The sequence below is a fragment of the Brachionichthys hirsutus genome, chromosome 8, assembly GCF_040956055.1.
Source record: "Brachionichthys hirsutus isolate HB-005 chromosome 8, CSIRO-AGI_Bhir_v1, whole genome shotgun sequence".
In the NCBI taxonomy this organism is placed as follows: domain Eukaryota; kingdom Metazoa; phylum Chordata; class Actinopteri; order Lophiiformes; family Brachionichthyidae; genus Brachionichthys; species Brachionichthys hirsutus.
This window is the reverse complement of record NC_090904.1, coordinates 8,097,660-8,117,165: the sequence shown is the minus strand read 5'-3', so window position 1 is coordinate 8,117,165 and position 19,506 is coordinate 8,097,660. Positions and strand designations below refer to the sequence as shown.

At 41.0% G+C, this 19,506-nt stretch overlaps 2 protein-coding genes across 2 annotated transcripts in view; both read right to left on the bottom strand.

The window, feature by feature from the left end:
- Positions 1-786: 786 nt before the first annotated feature.
- On the bottom strand, positions 787-13,284 carry rad18 (RAD18 E3 ubiquitin protein ligase). Its single transcript, XM_068742863.1, has 13 exons — positions 13,234-13,284; positions 12,213-12,291; positions 11,586-11,647; positions 11,417-11,487; positions 9,399-9,817; positions 9,204-9,303; positions 8,396-8,583; positions 7,888-7,958; positions 7,443-7,503; positions 5,591-5,722; positions 4,490-4,586; positions 3,959-4,003; positions 787-1,302 (listed from the first exon to the last, which is right to left on the bottom strand). Exons 1-13 carry the CDS (start codon positions 13,282-13,284, stop codon positions 1,203-1,205), a joined length of 1,476 nt encoding a protein of 491 aa, XP_068598964.1. The 3' UTR covers positions 787-1,202.
- A 4,158-nt stretch (positions 13,285-17,442) lies between these two features.
- The window catches only part of srgap3 (SLIT-ROBO Rho GTPase activating protein 3), a 35,722-nt gene continuing 33,658 nt past the window's right edge, over positions 17,443-19,506 (bottom strand). The window contains exons 19-22 of the mRNA XM_068742973.1: positions 18,914-19,094; positions 18,661-18,810; positions 18,261-18,576; positions 17,443-17,889 (exon numbers count right to left, since the gene is read on the bottom strand). Coding sequence (XP_068599074.1) covers positions 17,443-17,889; positions 18,261-18,576; positions 18,661-18,810; positions 18,914-19,094 — 1,094 coding nt within the window. The remainder of the gene's footprint in view (positions 17,890-18,260; positions 18,577-18,660; positions 18,811-18,913; positions 19,095-19,506) is intronic.

Genomic DNA, 19,506 nt, shown 5'->3' with positions numbered 1-19,506 from the left:
ACAAACACATTAAAACCACGATTGAACGACTTTCAATCTGTATTATTTGAACTATTGCTGCCAATAGTTGCTGTTTGTACCGTTACCTTCTGTGTTCCACACACATTGTGCCCTTCAATATAATCTGTATTCATGTGTCAATCATGATCGAACATCAAGAGCTGCTTGTGCCTTTTTTCTCTCTTTCCTTTAAAAATGAAAATTATCTTTAAAAAAAAGTTACAAAAAAACTAATGCGCTGCCTGTGCATGGGTAATTTTGGACAACTATTTTTCATTAAGGTAAAATTCTGTTATGAGGAAAATAATTTTTTTAAATTTAAACAATGAAGATTGCATTAGCGGTAAAGATCCAGTCAAGCAAATAGGTGCACTATAAGCATGCCGCAGTGATACATTAGGGGAGACACTGTCAGGAGCATCATGTTCCAAACAGATCTGTTTTCAATCAGTCGACTCTTGGATGAGTTTCCCACTCACTCTTCCGTGCATGTATCTGGATAAACTCCAGCTACATATCTAAAATGTTTACACTCGTTTTTTTAGCAGGGCTTTCCACATACATGAACAAAATCAATCGAAGAGTTTAAGATTTGCTGTGGGCTTTTGCATTAAAAAAAGTTAACTTATAAGATGGATGTGAAATGTTAGGAAACAGCCATCCAGTTAATTCTCATGTAGGATAATTTATGCAGATGTTACTCCAAATATATTTACACCTCCTAGAAAGTATAGATATGGCAACAGGGAAAGCTGACGCGGGAAGAAACATTTATTACACAGCTGATGGTTTCTTTACATTGTAACTTCAAATATTCAATAAAGAAAAATAAGATGAGGACATTAGAAGCAGCAATAGAAAACTGAATACTGAACGGGACTTGGGATATAATTTGCCAACAAATACAACTTATGAGTGCATGTTTTACATAAAGAAAATTACAAACGACAGTCAAAGAAATATTTCTAAACTAGAAACTCGGCTCCTTGCCATCATGGCATTGAAATAATCAAGTGTTTCATTGCTTGACTGCTGAAGTGACCTTATAACATTTAGTCATTATGAAAAACTAGAGGAATCAAAGGGCAGCTTCAGAAAGTCCCCTGAAATACAACAATGTGTAGGAAATGCACTTTTTGATCTCGCTGGAAATTCAGTCAGAAGTTAAATGTTATTAAAATAAGTCGCTCCTCCAGCTCGTCTCATGATTTACGCCATCGTTTTCCAAGCACAGGCGACGAAGCTGCGGCGTCTCCTCTCGTGCTGAGCTTTCTCTTTTGGGCCGAGGTCCTCTCTGTGACTCTATAAAAGAGAAGACCTTTTACTCCTCAGTCAATATCCAACAGTAGAAACACGGAACATTTCCAAAACAAGTATTAAAGTGGTACTTTCTGGTTAGAAGAAGTATAAAAAGTAAAAAAAATAAATTAAATAAAAGCTGTACGATTTAGATTGTTTTTTAAATAATACAGGAACACTCAACAACACATTCTTTTGTAGGAAGACACCTTGACTTTTTGTAAAGAAATCATTTACGCTGGCAGTTTGGCTCCTACAATGAATCCTCCTCCAGTGGGCATCAGGAGCGGTCTGCTAAATGAATGTCTATGTCTATGTCTTTATATAACATGCAGCCTCTTCGCATCAGCAGCACTTTGACCCTGAACAACAAATGCAGAGAACACTCTGCAAAGTCTGCAGAGGGTAACCAGCTAACGGGAAAATGCCTCCGGGTATGATTCTGAAGCCATCCTGATGGATGCCTGCTGAAAGCAACCCGGGATATTCAATGAACAATGTAGCTCATTCATTAGTCGTGCATGTCTGTTTGACGTCCCCGACTGATTTTACGGATTCTTTCCTGGCCCACGTACCACCCTTCAATGACACTTCATAAAAACGCTGCCTATATCTCCTGTCAAATCCACAACTGGCTGACCCAGGCGAACGTGTAAGCTCCTCGGCAGGAGCCAGACGGCACTAAACAAAGACATCCTGTAGAAAGACTGTTGTTTCCCCCTCTAAATCACTGATGCAGCGCAGACCGACACGCTGAATACTAAGAATAAACAAGTGTTGACACTTTTTATTTTCCATAAATTCTACATTTAGAAGATAATAACAATGAGACTGTTTTTAACCTGCACTTATATTATTTTGAATTTTAAAAATGTCTTCTAATAATACCTTTCTTTCAGAGGAGCACACCTGGGCCTCTGTGTAATAAGGCTGTCTGGTCCTCACGGCACTGAGGCCTGTTGGGCCCCACAGCTCAGCATGCAGCCTTCAACCTCTTTACTGAATCACCTCCGACACAAACTGGTGGACACAGATCCTCTAAAGAAGAAATGCTCATGGCTTAGAAGGCAAAGGGGAGCTCTAACTCCGCATGCGGAACCACTTACATCTCACATGAAGGGCTCCCCTCACTACACACGTACTGTATATCACCCTTTAGCCACTGACAAGGTCCAATGCCTGCTTATCTTCACTGCATGGACTGGGAAAAACAAAATTCCAACACTGGCTTGAGAGCAGAAATCCAAACATGGCCGATATAAGACGTCCATATAAAGCAGAGAGCAGCCAGTTTCCTCTTGGGTCACAAGGCCTTAAACAAGCAGGCAAGTAGTAACTCGTCCGGACGTACAAATAGGTCATCTCAATCACAAGTTTCCATCAGATGCGTCACAAAAAAAGGAGGGTAAGGAGGAACAAACCCGAGGTTTCCACATATTATCGACCTGAACTATCAGATTTTTAGTCAATAGGTTGAAAACAAAGGATAACAATAAATACATAAAAACTACAAAGGGCAATTGTGAAAGGATTAGAACTAAATAGAAACTATCTGAAAGCCTTAGCCGTAGCTAAGTGTTGAAAAACGAGCCGACCTTGATGGAAATGCCACAGTCCTTACAAGAAAACATGGATTTTGCCGTTCTGAACTGACGAAGCACTCAAAGGCCCAACGCTGCTGCTGCACTATGAACGGATAAAAGATAAGTGCTGCGCTGAGGAATACTTTGGGAATGAACACTTGGTGTATGAGATAAAGTAGTGTAGTAGCGATTCAAGCAGCCTCAGAGGGACGCACCGCCATGGGCCATGTGTGAGGTCACTGGGTTATACTGTTAAAATCGTCTGACACAGATGACAGCAGAGATAGCGAAGACACAACACGATCAACAAAATAAATGAGGACTTCACAGTAGAGCGGGGAGACTTCCAAAGTCAGTGGCGCCGCCTCTCTCTGGACAGTTGCACTTAGAGCTGACAGAACTGTTTGACTGAGATTGGGGATGATAACTTTTCTGAACAATCACCAGGAGCTCAGGGACACTAACTACAGCTGACGTGCATCTAATAACAAGGAATCCACCCCCCCCCCCCCCCCCCACCCCCACCCCCACCCATGAAAACACTGCATCACAGGGTTAGCATGGACAAGGGGAAGTAATTTTTCCATCTGCACTGCAGCTTTTTTTTGTTGATGTAACAAAGACACTGTCCTTTAACTCTGGCTGTCCGTTAGCTAGTTTAATAATCCACTCATGAAACCTGGATCTTTACATGGGCGCCAATGAACGCCCGAGCAAAAAGACCACCCTACACTGAATCACTGCCAGAAACGTTGGGCAAGAAATAGATGTTGAGATGGAAAATGTATGCTCATATTTATAGACAATAATGGCGACGCTTTAACATTCACAACTCATTTGAAACTGTATCACTTAAATCTAGTTGATGCTCTTTAAAAAAAGCAACAAGCAGCCATGCTGGAGAAATCCTCAGGGCCTATGAGCACAAATTCCCTTTCACATCTAGGCATAAAAGACAAACGTGCATTAGCACAGAGGGTGAACTGTAGCCGTCCTAGCATGAACCGATATGGCAGTAGAAACACTGAGATGGCATTACTTTTCTTGACAGTAGCAATGACAGCAGAATGACTTACTCCAAGTTTCTTGGAGCCTCTGGTCCAAATATGTCTGAAATAGAACTGCAATGCAGAAAGAGGGAGAGAAGAGAACGTAAGGAACAGCGTTTTCTTCAGACACATTTGCTGCGGTGCAACGGGGTGTATCCAAGAAGCTGCCAGTCTCACAAAGCGCTGTGCTGCTCTGCTGCCTGAGTCATGACAACTGACTGATAACGGACTTTTTATAAATGCACAAAAAAGACGCCACGGCCTTATAAGGCAAGATCCAAAATGTGTAACATTTGAATGTCTGACTTTTTTTTTTTATATACATTTTGCAGAACTAAATAACAGATGAGTTTTTCCAAAAGAGTAAATGAGTAATAAGCACTTACAACACATTTCTAGTATTACTATTGTTAGAAGGCTAAATTGTGAATCCGAGTTGCTTTCGTCTGTTGTTCTCCATTCAAAGTGCAGAAAATGCAGTTGCATGAAGATGCATGCCAACGAGCTTTGAGGGAGTCCTGGGCTGTAAATGAATAGAGTCCTTCGTTTCGTGCTCACCTGCTGATGGACACGTCACTATGAGTCGGGCTGGGCAACACGTCGATGCTTGTGGACGGCTCCTCTGCATCTTCTATTGGGCTTTTTGTTTCTGGATCTTGATGAGATTCATTCCAGCAATACAAGAACAATTTGTCAAAGAAAGAATACTCAGGTTAGAAAATGTGCTTCAAAAACAAACCTCATTAATTTGGTAAGAACGGGTCTAAGTTGTTGCTATGGAAGCTCAAAACGTCACTAGAACAGATAACCTTGTCCTTGAAAAAACTCTGTTTTCACTGATGTGAATAGAGCAGAATCTCTATCATAGATTCTTCTCCTACTTGCATGCCACCTTAAGTTTTCTGCACTTCATTACCGCGCCGAGGCTGGGGGGAGGGGGGGGGGGGGATGTTATGTACTCGCCGCCGGCGTCCAATCTGTCCGTCTGTTAGCAAGATAACTCAAAGGGTTCAGGACGGGTCTGGATGACGTTTTCAGGAAATGTTGGGAATGTTGCCAGGAACAGGTGATTAATTTATCGTGACGATGCAGAAGAGATCCTGGATTACACCGAATATTGATTCAGTATCGAAGTGTTCTTATCCACCCTCGCCAGATACGCACAATAGAGGCGTTAAGTCCTGTTGTGAGTAACTAGATTGAAGGACACATTAAGTACAATGAGTGAAAGATCTCGCATCATTGCACGGATGGAATAGTGTCAATCCAAAATGGAAAATGCAAATTCCTTTCAAAAACAGTCCAAGGATTCTTTAGGGTTTAAAATGCAATAGTCATTAATCAGGGTCTGACAATGGCCTGACAGTAATGCAGCAGCAGCTGGGCTTTGGTTTGAGCTCAGTGACAGGAGAGAGACGGCCCTGCGACTCGGCCGAGGGAGAGCGTTAATTGTTACGGGTGTTTTTGTGTGGAGCTGATTACGCGCTTCGCTTCAAACTGCAGCACGCTGGACACCGAGGACGCCGCAGCGACCACGATCACCCAAAGTCATTGTTGGCATGGATACTGAGAAAACCCAAGAGTGGTAGCAGAAAGTGTATTGATTTGTCTAACAGACAGACAGGCTGGATCTAATGGGGCTATAGTGTACTTGTGTACCTGCGGGGGGTGCTGCTGGTGCATTGTCTTCGTCCACGGTGACTTCCTGCTTGATGCGAGTGTGTCCGGTGGTCTCCAGGCGACTCTGAACTTGGGCGATCAGCCGGGAGAAGTCACTGCTGTGCTGCTTCCCTGCAGGCAAAAGGGCATATTTATTACAAAAGGTAAAGACAGCCACGGTCTGAAATGGCCTAAAATACCAGAGTTATGTAGTACTTGGCCATGAGCTTAACGCAGAATGAAATGAGCTTAACGCAGAACTATGTCTTTTTGTTGAAGGCTGGGGCTACAGGGGGAGAAAACAGGTGCCAATTACTGCCAAGGCAGCAGAGCACTAAAGCAAATGGTATTCCATCAACAGTCAAATGGGCCTCTGAACAGTATGAAGCATAGCTTTTGGGAAAACGTGTTAGTATTTACAATGAACGCACTCTAATGACATTTTGACAAGCAACATCAGAGCACTTGGAAATGGCCGTCAATCCTTGAACGAAAGGAGCGATATGGAGAAAAGAAAAGTTTAGTTCAACACTGCAGATGGATCCCCAGGACGAGATCACATCAGTGTGATCCTAATGCCACCGCTGAGTCCAGGATTCCCGTTCTAAAGGACAAATACAATGTCTTTGTCTTTTTCATCCCATGATGAAGATGATCGTGGAAGAAAGTCGCGTCTCTCCGAAAACAGAACATAAATCGTGCAAATAAATCTATGGTCGCTTTCACTTTCTTGGCTGCTCGTTCAATATTCCCCCTGCTGGCAGTATGAGTCATCCGCCTCTTCCTCTGATATATCAAGAGGTTATCACAGCAGTGCAGCTATTTTTAGAATCCACCTCCTCTGAGTCACTTCCATTTTTCAATCACTTTTAAAGTTGGGCTTCAACAAGCTTTCATCTCGGTCCATCATGGCATAACATGCATTTAGAAAATATCCTCCAGCACCACTGTTTACGATTGACTTCGGCCCCGAGGACAGAAACGCAAAACTTTTCTTTGATGCATCTTTTGCATGCCGATTTCTTTGCTGTAAAAAAAAAAAAGAAAACGTAATCTGTGACTGTTCAACAGCAAAGTCATCCGAGCAGCCCTAATGCTTGTATTATGCGCATTATATACACAGAAAAAAAAAGAAATCGCCTCATCAGTTTGACATTCTCATCCACCCCCTATCTGCTAAACAACCCAGTGAAGACAAAGCACTCCTGTTTTAGGAGGGAATATTAGACTGCCTCCTGATGGAGGGCTTCCAGCCCATGAGGAAAATAATGGCCAAGCAACAAAGAGAATATGAAAAATCCTGATGAGCTTGCTGACGACAATAGTATGCAGAGAAGGAGAAAGGTATGTGAATAGCACCTCTGCAGTTTCCAGAGGGACAGTCCTCACTTAACCCCAGCACAGGTTTCAGTGGAAAAACACATTTAATCAACTATTTATGGGTATGAATTATTTAACTTGGGTTGGATTAATTATTTTAAACCAGAAAACCAAAATACAAATGCATAAAACAAACCTATTTTAGGTTGTTCAAGGAGACTGTTTGTGTTGCCACTGGTTGTGCATTATGAGTCTAACTAGTCACGAGTCAGAATGAGGCTATTTGATATTGCACTTTAGATTTTATTGACCCATTTAAGAGTGCTGCAACAGCTGGATAGTTTGGTTCTCCTTCGAAGCCAAGTCTGCATTTTAGTGTACGCAAAAAGTACCTTTTAACATAAAGTGAAGTGGAATTTTTCCATCCCTTTAGTTTTGTTGAATTTATTTTAGCTGTCAGCCCGGTGAGTCAGCTCCTACAAATATCACAATAACAGTGGGAAATGTGTTGGTAAGAAGAACAAACACTTACTGTAATTTGAATGAATCTTGTCGATTTCCTCCTCGGTCTGATTCTTTGAGAAAACCATGACCTGCAGTTTGGAATGCACAATAATGTGCATCAATAAAAACACAGGATGCACTTGCAGAAGTATTTACGAAGAAATTACCCAATGAGAGCGTGATTTAGGCTGGCGATTCAGAATTCATATTCTACTGAAAGTTCTAACATTTAGTCTGTGAAATCAGCATTATTTCTTCTATTTAGTGATTCTTATCAAAATGAAGTCATGCATTGACTAAAAGGTCTAAAAAACCACACATATCCAACCCCCCCCCCCCCCCTGTTTAATGGCACATTATAGCAATAATTATCAAAGCAATTTTCTAAAGAACTAATGATGCATAATTAACTCATAACATAATTAACAGTAATTCTAAGAAGACACGAAACAAATGAAGCTGCTGGAACATACAGGCTTGATTTCCCGCTGAAGTTGATTCCTTGATTTCTCATTAGCCTCCACTTCCCTGGCAATATCTTCAACTGTTTGGAGAGGAAAGAAAAACATGAAACACTCTTTGGCATTAAATGTGTCAAAAAATCTTTTGTTCATATTAACCAAAAACAAATTAACGGATTTTAAAGAGAGAGGATTTGTCCACAAATTAATCTCCCTGATTGATATCTTCATGATCTCATTTGCAAGGGTGGAATGTGGTTTTGGTGGTTTGCTTGTTCATGACTGGTATTTTTGTACGTTTTGATGCATTTACTCCTTTATATTGAATTTTCCAGTAGATGGTGAGAAACACAAGATCCCTGTTAATAAGCACACAAAATTGCAATATGCTCCAGACGCATGAGAATATATCATAAACCAGTATCTTTCAACAAAGCTGCCTTTTACATTCTCCCCACTCATAACTGCAAACATGAAATTCAGTATCACCGTTAAGCCTGAATGGACTAAATGTTCTCACCGGATTTTGGGTTGAGGGAATCCCCCTGGGCGTTGTAGGTGTGAACAAAGTCCCGGTGCCTTTTGATCAGCTGGTCCCGGGAACCCTTCACTGAGAGATGGCACTCCTTCATCCTCCTCCTCAGTTCCTGCAGGGAAAGCAGGTTGTACACCAGCTTTCCCATTGGCCGCCTGGTCACACCAAGGGAGCTATAACAGACATGTGATGTAGTTTATTCTAGTAATCACCCCAAAAATATTTTTAACACTTTATCTTGAAAGGAAGGTCTTTTCTTTGTTGGGCCGTCATAAAAAACCAGGACTAAATATAAGCCTTGGTCACGCGAAAAATAAATGACGGTAGCGTATGACATCAAAGAGAACAGCCGAGACAAAACGGTATCGACAAACTGGAGTTGGTGAAGAAACCGACCTCTGATGATCAATACTCCTGTCACAACCAGACAAGGCCATCAGTGTTCTGACATATTCTATCTAACAAAGTGTAAGTTGACGAAGCTTGTAAAGAAAGTGTTTCTGGCTACAAAGACAAGAATATCAAAACGGCTGCCATTTCAAAAAACATGGCCGAATGACTTTGCAAAACAAATTTTCAAAATCCAATTTTTTTAAAAAAAGGATCTTAAACAGTTCCCGTGTTGGAAAAAACTAGAAGTGTGGCAATAATTGCAAATGTGTCGTTGTCATTATGTTGCTATTTTACAATAATGCTTGGCAACCCGGTGAATGACCGAAGTGTAAATCATCGTCAACTACAGCGTGAGCAACAACAGCAATCACGGCAGCGATCAGCTATGTGGATAGTTTACCTCCGCAAGCTTTCCTTCTTCTCTGCACTGTTGAGACACATGTCCAGGTGGTTATTGATGAACTGCTGCGACACGCCTACAGAACACACCGGGCACTCCACTGCAGAAAGGTACAGAACAAAAATACAAATCGATTCAAATTCAAGATTTGATAGTTCTGTGCAGACATGAGGATATTTCTAGACAGCTCCTCACCTTTGATCGTGGGTTTTTTGTCTTCTGGTGGGGATGAAGAACGTGCAACCTCAGTGCTGAAACTTTGTGAGTCGCTGTCTTCCTGTTTGACTGACATCAGAACCTGGATGGAGGCCTCCTCCACATCTATTGGCTCTTCCTTTACAACCACTGTAAGATGAGCGTTTGCTGAATGTAGTTCTGCTTCATTTGCATTGTGGCTACGCAGAGTTTCCCCCCGGTGAGCAGACTGTGCCACAGATCCGTCTTGCTGGATTTCATCAGTGGGTGACGTCTTGGGCTTCTTTTGGAAATACCGACTCAAAACAGAGCTGTTACACTTCTGGCTCATCTGTCTGGGAGTTTTACATTTGACAGATGAAGTTTGGGTCTTGGGCGAAATTGGAGGAGACTCGAAACTGGCTTTTGACAACTGCTTCCTGGAAGAAGATGAAAGATGCAGAGCATGAGATTAAAAAAGGGCAGCATTTGATTTCAAAACGCAGACAGCTTTTGTCCTTTTATGCATGTTACAAACAGCGACGTGTACAAATAGATGATGATGAGCGTAACATAAACCCGTTGACGCCTACTTGTCTCACTCTGCTCCCACCAAGGAGGGCAAAGCAGACACGACTCCTCCAGTCGAGAAGGATGTGGGGAGCAAGCGAATTCATGCTGGGCCGTTATTTTACAATCAAATTGTAAACGATTTGGTGACAATAACTCATACGCCAAGATTCAGACTGCTGCATGAAGATTTTGTCACACCGTGCTTGTGTATTTATTTTTCCTCTGTCATCTATAAAGGGTGGGAAGAAACACCATAAAAGGGAAGCACCTTTTAAATCAAACTATTAAGAAAAGACAGCGCTCTAAATTATGTTCAACATCATCTTGAATTATTTCAACATACTGAAATATCGCATAAAGAAACAAAAGTTTCAGGGATGAACACTAACCAAGAACTCATTCACAGTTTTTTAAAATATATATTATACCAGTATTGGTAGCAGAATCTAACTGTTCAAAAACAAAGTACATGACATTTTGCTTTAGTCTCATTGATCTTCCAGGTCTAGACACTCAGTGACCACAGCAACGAAAAGCAAGTCAATAGCACAGGCATAAATTACAACAACTAATTGTAGTGTCCTTTCATATTGATTCCCTCTACACAGTCTACAGCATGAAGAATAGCCTTTGGTAATTACATCTGTGTGATGTGTGAAAAGGATGGCCACTGCAACACTTTTAAAAGTGGAAGTTAGCAACGTTAAAACACATTTACTGAATTAAAATAATTTTAGTTTATTAGAGAAACAACCTCTAACTCGATGATGTAATCGTGACAAGTTTTTTCTTAAGTCCAAAATTAAAATCCATGAAAAGAAATCAGATTTAATTTCAAGGTAGGCCAATCAATAGGCTTAATATTGTCCTATTATTTGATACATCCAAAATATTAATTTCAAAGAAAATAAACCAACAAATGTGAAACCTTTTGACCCGAGACAAGTCTATGGCAACATTTTTTTGACAGTCTGCTATCAAGAAACGCCATTTTTCAAATGCTCACCGTTAAAATACAGGAAATTAAAAAGCTGAAGAGCAGATACATAAGCCAGACATTTTAACAGTGATGACAATCAGAGGGAGTCCTCTCAAAGCATTGATAACAGAGAGGTGATTGATGATCATAAAAAGCATTGCAGCTTGATTACCAATAACACCACTGAGACAATCAATCAATGTTGCAAACTGAAGACATTTTTTTAAATAATTTTACTTTGACTTTTTTTAATATCTCTTATAGACACATTACAAGGAACAAACAGAAAATGAGTTTGTGATAGTCTACCCAGTTTAGTTTGAGATGTTTTCTTGAGATCTATGACTCTATAATAAATAGACATCAGACAGCTTAAAGAACAGATCATGGATTCTCAATAAATCATTGACACCAATAAATACGCTTCACATATATACATACAGCCGATACAGTTTGATGGCACCATTCAGAATCCGGTGTACGTTACCTTGCATCTTTGAAGTTCACGACCAATTCATCCAATGTACGGTTATTTCTTAAATCTTTCTCTGTTGCTTTCTAAGATAAAAAGGTAAGATGTGAAGGAAAACAGACAATAACCAGCAACTGTGGCAGTTTGAAGTAAAAGTACACATTTAAATCAAGTAAATTCTTACCATGTTGCAAACTGGACACTGTAACTTGTAGGAGAAAAACTTTCTGATGCACAAGGAGCAAACTGAAATGACATGGGGAAAAAAATAATGTTACATCTAATGTTTGTTAGCAGTTAAATAATGTGTTTCCTTTTATTTATCCTCCATATGAGAGTCTGGTGTGGCAGAAACAGCAACCCGTCTGCGTACAGCTGTTCCTCACTTAACGGCGGAGTTACGTTTCGAAGACCCCGTTTAACATTTTTTTTGTTAAAAGAAACCCCATTGACCGACAACTTGGTCGACATTGTGTGGTAAAATGTATTTACTTATTTGCATACGTATCTATCGGCCATTTATACCGTACATATGTAATGCAGAGTCGTCGTTAAACGCGGATCTAGATCACTTAGAAAGTCATTAATATTGCAGTAAATGGAGCTTCAAAATGTGTTCTTCAATATCTCGACTGATGTTTATGAAATTTGAGACAACCGTGTATGATGGGGGGGGGGGCTCTATCTCACCACCAAATTTCATCCGGATTGTCAGCTGCTATTTTCTTGTTCATACAAGTCAGTTAATGGCTTTGGTATATTTCTCATTTAACAGAGCTATAGCTACTCTGCTGTGTGAATATTTACTTACAGTTGTGAGAACATCTCGTCATCATTGAGATGTTGAGAAAGTCAAAGCAAATAGGACATCGCAGCAGGGTTTCAACATTCTGTGGATGAGAAAAGAAGCAAACCCCAGTCACCAATAAGTCTGGTTTTAGCCAGATACATGAAAGATGGTCAAGAGAATAGATTTTGGGCAACTTGGAGGATCGGTAGCTCAGAGAGGGTGACTAGTAGCCCACAAGCCTAATTCAGTGAGGAGATCTCACCATAGATCATTTTGTTTACAAAATAAAAAAATAGTTTCAATGAACCTAAACTGAAAAGTGACAAAGAAAGCAGCCTGACTGAAAATAAAACAGTTCACATTCAACGAAATAACTCTCATTCAATCCATAATCTGTTCATTAGATGAGTTTAATCCTCAATAAAACAGAAACCTAATCCAGTGAGACCATAACCCGCATTTACCAAACCAGAAGGTAGCCTTGCTGAAACTTAAATTGAAAAGGAAGAAAGAAAACAACTAAATCAAGGTGATAATCAGGGATACATCATCCACACTCAGTCAGTGGCTCCAACCTGATGCTGTTTTACAGCGTCTAAAGAAGTCTGCCTCAGACTGTCTGCTATGTAACTGAGACACTAGCTATATACTCATCAAACAATACAACTATTAGTTTCCCACAGATGGTCACATTCACACCCCGATGTGCCCCCTGCCCCTGGTGGATCGTTTTGCTGATCGATATTACGCTGAATGTAAATCTCGGACTTTCTGATCAGCGTTCTAACTTTGTTTTGTTTTGTTTTTAACGTAAACTAACCTCTTCATCGACCTGGTTACATCACGTTATGTCCCAGATATACATGTTGACTACAGCTATAATTTAGTTAATTCTATATCAGCACAACAGGTTAGCACATCAAGACATTATTATTGAGATAGATGAATGGCGTCGCTATCGATCCTATAAATGAAGCTAGCTGTTGGTATTTTCTTTTAGGACCTGGCCCTAACAGAGATACTTGATATTATAAAAACTCACATTCAGACACTCAAGGCTCGGAGGTAAATCGGTTTCTATTTGAGCAGCCATTTCTCGAAAATGAAAAGTAGTTATCGCAATGACAATCCCGCTCGCTACATTTCGAATCCCACTACGGTAAAGGCATGCCCCACCCTATTTCCCTCTGATTGGCTAGTATTTCTTGCCCTGTTTGGCTGCGTAAGTCTGTGAGCCATATTGATTGGGTAATGGCATCATACTCTATAGCCAATCAGGGACAGTGTTGGGTGAGAAATGGCGTCGTCATAGTAGATGACAGGAATTTGCGTCCCGCTCGAAACGACTCCGGCCAGTCTACGTCACTTAGCCAGTCGTTCCGCTGAGATGCAGTATGTAAACAAATCGTTTATTTGAAAATATTACATAGGAGTTACACTAATTTGAGATTAGCTGAATTTTATACAAATATTGACCCTTGTGTTGTCCGGATGTTATCCGGAACAGATCATTTTGGTGACGATCCAGAAGAGATCCCCGGATTATGGATCAATTTGAAACTTTCGGCAATGGAGCTTCAACATTTGTTCAACATTGTTCAGTGTAATAATTTGTAAAATGTATTACATTTTTACCACTTAGTGAGTGACAGACTAATTAATAACATGTAGACATGTTTCATGTTCAACATGTTCTTGCTGAAAAAGAGTTTCTCAGGTGGAACAAATTATGCCACAGCAGTGTGACCTGCTGACGTAACGCTCTCTGACCAAAGGTCTAGAAACTTAATTTAAAACCATCTCATTTGCATAATTTGTTTTTCTCAGTAGCATCACGAGAGTAATCAATGCAATGCATCTGGCAGACTACATGCTCTAATATTTTCTGTGTTGCAGTCTCTCCATCATGTGGCCACAGAATGAACTGCAGACTCTACGTTATTATTGTTAGTAGTAGTATTGTTATTGTTGTTGTTGTGTTTGTTTTCTTCTCTCTGATGTATAACTTATTTTTTGCATAATGTTTAATGCACCTGTGGAAGGGTCATATGGGATTAGCCTAGCCTAGCCCATCGCTCCATCTGTCCGTATGTACGTCTTTGATAGAGGTGTGGTGAGTCCACATCTCCTCAAAAAACAAAGCACAAAGTCCAATTAAATCAAGCGAGGGAGCACATACAGAGGGTGGATGTGAGGAAGGAGAATACAGGAGATTGAAGGTATTGGAAGGAGATCCACTGTGGCTGTCCCTAATGGGAAAATGATGAAGACTTTGTGATATATTGATTACTTGTAATACTCGCTCAGATATTACAGAATGTGTATATAACACAAAAAAATCAAAGAAAAGTCACTCACTGTATCCAGATCACAGAGCAATGATGGTTTTATTTGGACGCCAGAGTTTTCAACATCCAATCAGTGGTATGGTGCACATTACATCACAGGGTTTCAACCAATCAGACACTCATCGACAAACAGCCTCACGAGACAAACAGTTAAAGAGAAGGTAATCAGCTCTCCACAACATGACCAGCGTTCAGTCTGCTCCAGCACTGTCACGTCCTTTTTGAATATCAATTTCAGGTTTACTTGTGTCAGCAGACAAACACGTGTTACCGTTTCGGCACACATTTCAGGCAAAATATCCGTCCATGTGATGTGACATGAAGGGAAAAGAAGAGTGCGGCGGGTGCATGTTGACCTCTTCAAGAAGCAAGTTTACATCAGTCCAGCTGTTTCCAACTTGAAACATGAATGGATGGAGACAAATGAGGAGAGTTACGGCTCAACCACAGCACAGATGAAAACAAAGAGGTGAAAAACATATTCTGAGATTATTCTACCGCACTTCACCAGCAGATCATGTTTACAGTAGTTATTTTTTATTATCACTCTAATTCTTCAGCAATCACCCAAACACAAGGAAGCATTTCATGATAATTCTTCTGCAATTCACGACAAGAATATCTTCACACAAAGGTACTTTGATGACTCAGTAACAATAGAAAGTAAAAACCAGTTTATAATAAACAGGAATAATAATGCATTTGAAAAAGTAAATATAAAAGCACAATAAAAATTAATGTTGTGCACAAAAGGCACTCATCTTTTTTTTGTTACACTTACACAAGTGTCTATAAATTAAATCAAGTTAAATATGATAACATCATCATCTCAAATGTGTGTGATTTCTTCATATTTCAATAAACATATTTTTTTGTTACAAATATCTTCATAGACTTCAGATTTATAGTTTTGCCATAGATGCAAAAACTATAGCTTAGGACCGACAAATAAAACTGTACGCATAATGCCCGAATCAGCTGATGGTACCATAATGCAGTACCAACAGTATCCAGCAGGGGGTGATGAGGACACTGTGATTTAAATGCTCTATTGTTTTTCTCTGGCTGCAAGTCGCTCTTCTCTCAAACCCAATGCCTTCATGTCAGATGAATCATCAGCAAACAATCCATTTGCAAGCATTTACTTGTAGTGAGCAGGATGCATTTCAGTAACACTGAAATATGTACAGTCCGACAGAAGAGTCCACAGCAGGATCTGCCCGGTTTGCATGCTTATAATAGCCCAGTTCATCTTTCTTATTAATCTCTTTAACTTTTAACGACTGCAGCAAGCAGATAAGTCCATCATTCCATTCACCATAAAAAAAGGCCCATTTCGTAAGTAAAGGAACATCCAATAGCGAACTAATTTGTGCGTTTGACCCGAGGCAAGGCACCGCATCCAGCCATTGTTTAACCATCCAGGATATATGAGTTAGTTATTACAGCGCAGACAAGCAGAACAGAGCGGCCTTTTTGGGATGCACGTGACAAGTCTGTGGTCAAGGTCTGACAGCATGACAAGAGGTATAGGAGGCATAAATACTGGTATGTAGCGTCACTCTATCCATCAATAAGGATAAGACAAAGACAGAAAGGGTGGAAACAGCTGTGACATCAATATGTCTTAAAATTGACGTCGCAGGTTCCTCAGAGTGCAATAATAAAAAAAAAAATAGCCCAAATTAGAAGTGATCAGTCAATAGTTCCAAATCTTTTGGGCAAATGTTTCAGAAGCATAATTTTCTACAGTAGAAATACCAAATGCATTCTAAGCACACAATAAGGTAGGTTAACTAGGTAAGAGAATATATGGAGATGATAGAAAGGTCGATTCTGATCTTCACAAGGGCCATTCACAGGCAACCCTTTGCCTTTCCTGGAGATTAATACTTAAAAATGACTACCTATATTATTATGTACAGGTTTACTGCAGGATTTCTGCATTGGTTGATGCATTACTTTTCTGTATTTCATATAAAATACATAAGGGAGGCAATGTTAAGTATTTCTCACTGATGCCATGATGGTGAAGGACTTCCTTTGTGAAGATTTGATTAGTAATAAGAAAGAACTTCAGATCATCAGCATCCCAGGAAGCTTTCATTTGAGTACCAAAGGACACATCCTGATATTTTAGGATCCCAATACGTAACTTTTTTCATTTAAAAACTAGGTTTAAAAGAAAAGAAAAAAAGAGTATACTTATAGCATATTGGTAGGAGAAAATCCCAAATCATCGCAAGTCTCTTAAAGACAATGACATAATTAATGTCTTCCTTTTTTCCCCTCTAACATCCTGCATGCAGCCATATATGATGTCACTAAATTGCTATATTGCTGAACATCCACTGTATTATAGTACAAACAGAAAACATGGCAACTTCAAGTAAGTTAGTATGTACAGCCGTAAGGCCTGCGACCTAAACGGTACTTCATCCTGAATGTTTGCACCCGTCCAGGTGAGGTGCTTCATACACATCAGCAGGATTGACTGGACAACATGTGCTGGGTTGAAATCCGATTTCACACAAGCATTGCTTCACTTGCATTCAGCATTTCTGAGGAATGAGAACATGTCCATACGTTTTTTTTTATATTGGAACTGAGGTAAAACTGAAGTATTCGCAGACATACTGTGTGTTCTAGAGTTAAATCAAGCTTCAAAGAGAATCAAGCTTGACACTATCACGCCTCTACAGCTTCTTCTACTGATTTATCACCATGGTAACGCATGGCAAGCTCTCTTCAGGAGTTTGCAGAATTAATTCAGGCAGAAAACAGAGAAGTAAAAAAAATATCCATGCCTGCTTTTCACACATCAGCAACCATTTTCATAAGCCTTTCCCTGGTTTGGAAATCTTTCCTGAGCAGAAGCCGCTCCATACCAGATTCCGTCTTCGCTACATGGTGCCAGACTTCTCCCCTGCATCACCGGACGCACTTATATTTGAAGCAGTAGCCGTACTGTTACTTGGAAACATCTTCTCAGTGGGAGTTACAGCAGGACTACCGACCCCTGAGGAGCTGGAGCTGCTCGAACGGTGCTGGGCGGAAGGAGGCCGCGCCGGCCTCATGGGCGGGGGACGTAAATGAGCCCCGGCCAACCGGGCGGAGAGAGCTGGTTTGAAGGTGGTCATCATCTCCGAGGTGGAGCTGCTGCTGCGGCGCATTGCTGCATCTGGGTCGCGGATCATAATGGTATGCAGTGGGCTGCCGGGCTCAGAGCCAACCGGGTTCTTCATGGGCTCCAGCGTGTCCAAGACCACGTCCGGAGCCTGTTTAACGGCGTTCTGTCGCTCCAGCTCACGCAGCTCATGGAGAGCTGTTGTCATAGTCTTCTCTATGTCCTGGTGGATGAGAACACAACCATCAATAATAGCCAGGGACGCTTGAGAATCCGTCCCTGATGCACTTCATGTATAATGAAGATGGACCACTGCTAAATAAAGGCTACACAGTGTACGCTTTAGACTACATGGTTTTCATCCTTGATGTCTTCTTCCATTTTTAACATTTTCAGGCTCCTAGTTCTATTTTTGTTTCAGAAATCATGACCAAATATTCCACAAAACCTTGTTGAAAGCTAAACTACTAAACTACATCTTATGAACATCTAAAAATGTAAACGTATTCACGGACAACACTTTTGTTCTTGACAGAAGTGGGATGTAGACTTGCATGGCTACATTGATCTGTAACATCAACATGTCAGCCTTACTTCAGCCAGAGCCTCGGCCTCCAGCGACTTGTGGTCCCCCAGGCTGCTGTGACGAGTGGCCCCAGGCACCGGCCTCAGAGGGTGGCCCTCAGGATAGGCCTTCCTGTCTGCATAGTTGATACTCCCTGCACTGCCAAAGGTTCCAAGGCGTCTCTTTTCTGGGCTCTCCATTCGATTTTTGCTGATGGACACCTTGTGGGGGCTGCTGGGACAGGCTGCGGCCCGGGGTGGCGTGTCAGCCCCTCTGGTTGGACTACGGGTCTCGGTGCCACTCCGACGGCGTGGGATTGCTGCTCCATCCGACCGTAACCTCACTCTTTAAAGAGGCATCAATTTAGGACAACAGGAAAATAGTGTCCAGAGCTTTTAACAGCAACAAAGCCATTCTAAATGTACCCACCTCCCCAAGACTCCTCCAAAGTGGTAATCAGGTGATTGTTCACATGGTGACGGGACATCATTTTTGGACGAACCCTTATCATCCAGTAGCGGCCCACTGCTCGCTTCACTGTCTGCCTTCTGGCTGAGGTTATCAGAGAAAGCATCGTCCCTGAAAGAGAAGCGTTAAAGAAATATTTAATGCAACGTACTCAATGTGACAGTTTATTATGTATCAGCTTCAATAATGGCCATTTGGAATATACACCGCTTACAGGTCTTGCACCACAATGTACTGGTGTGGGATCAGGCCGTCTACGCCATTGTGGCGACCCTCCCACCAGTCCTCGGACGCTCGGTGGTACAGAAGCAGAGAAGCTCCTTTCTTAAAGGACAGCTCCCTGGGAGTCCGTCCCACATAGTCAAACTTAGCGATGGCCTCAATCTGCTCAAGCTCTGAAAACACAATTAGACAAAAATAAAATAACAATGCTCAGTGCCTGTGAAGAAATCAAAAGCTTTTCATCAAGAATAGATTTCAAATATATATTAAGTACACATTGCACTAAAACAAACACTAGAAAAAGTAGACCGCACTATAAGTGTAGAATCCTCATTATGTCATGGCTCCTCCTATAATGTGACTCACTGACAATGAACCCCCCCCCTAGAATTTTGGAATCCACTCGTAAGTTTTGGAGACATTCTAACAAAGATATCACAAAGTCTTCTTTCCCCAAGATGGATCTTCTTCCATTATATACACAGACCTGCTTGGCTGATAAAAACAATTAAGGCACCACTGAACAGAAGAACAGAAGCATAATTGGAGTGCCGGTTCTTCTAACTGAATCTTTGCAGCATTTAA

What these genes read in the sequence shown, in the direction of transcription:
- rad18 (XM_068742863.1), bottom strand. Translation starts at nt 13,284, where the DNA reads ATGGCTGCTCAAATAGAAACCGATTTACCTCCGAGCCTTGAGTGTCTG. An exon ending in AGTGTCCAGTTTGCAACATG is followed by an intron (nt 11,488 to 11,585) that starts GTAAGAATTTAC and finishes TTTTTATCTTAG; the next exon opens with AAAGCAACAGAGAAAGATTT. An exon ending in GTGAACTTCAAAGATGCAAG is followed by an intron (nt 9,818 to 11,416) that starts GTAACGTACACC and finishes ATCTTCTTCCAG; the next exon opens with GAAGCAGTTGTCAAAAGCCA.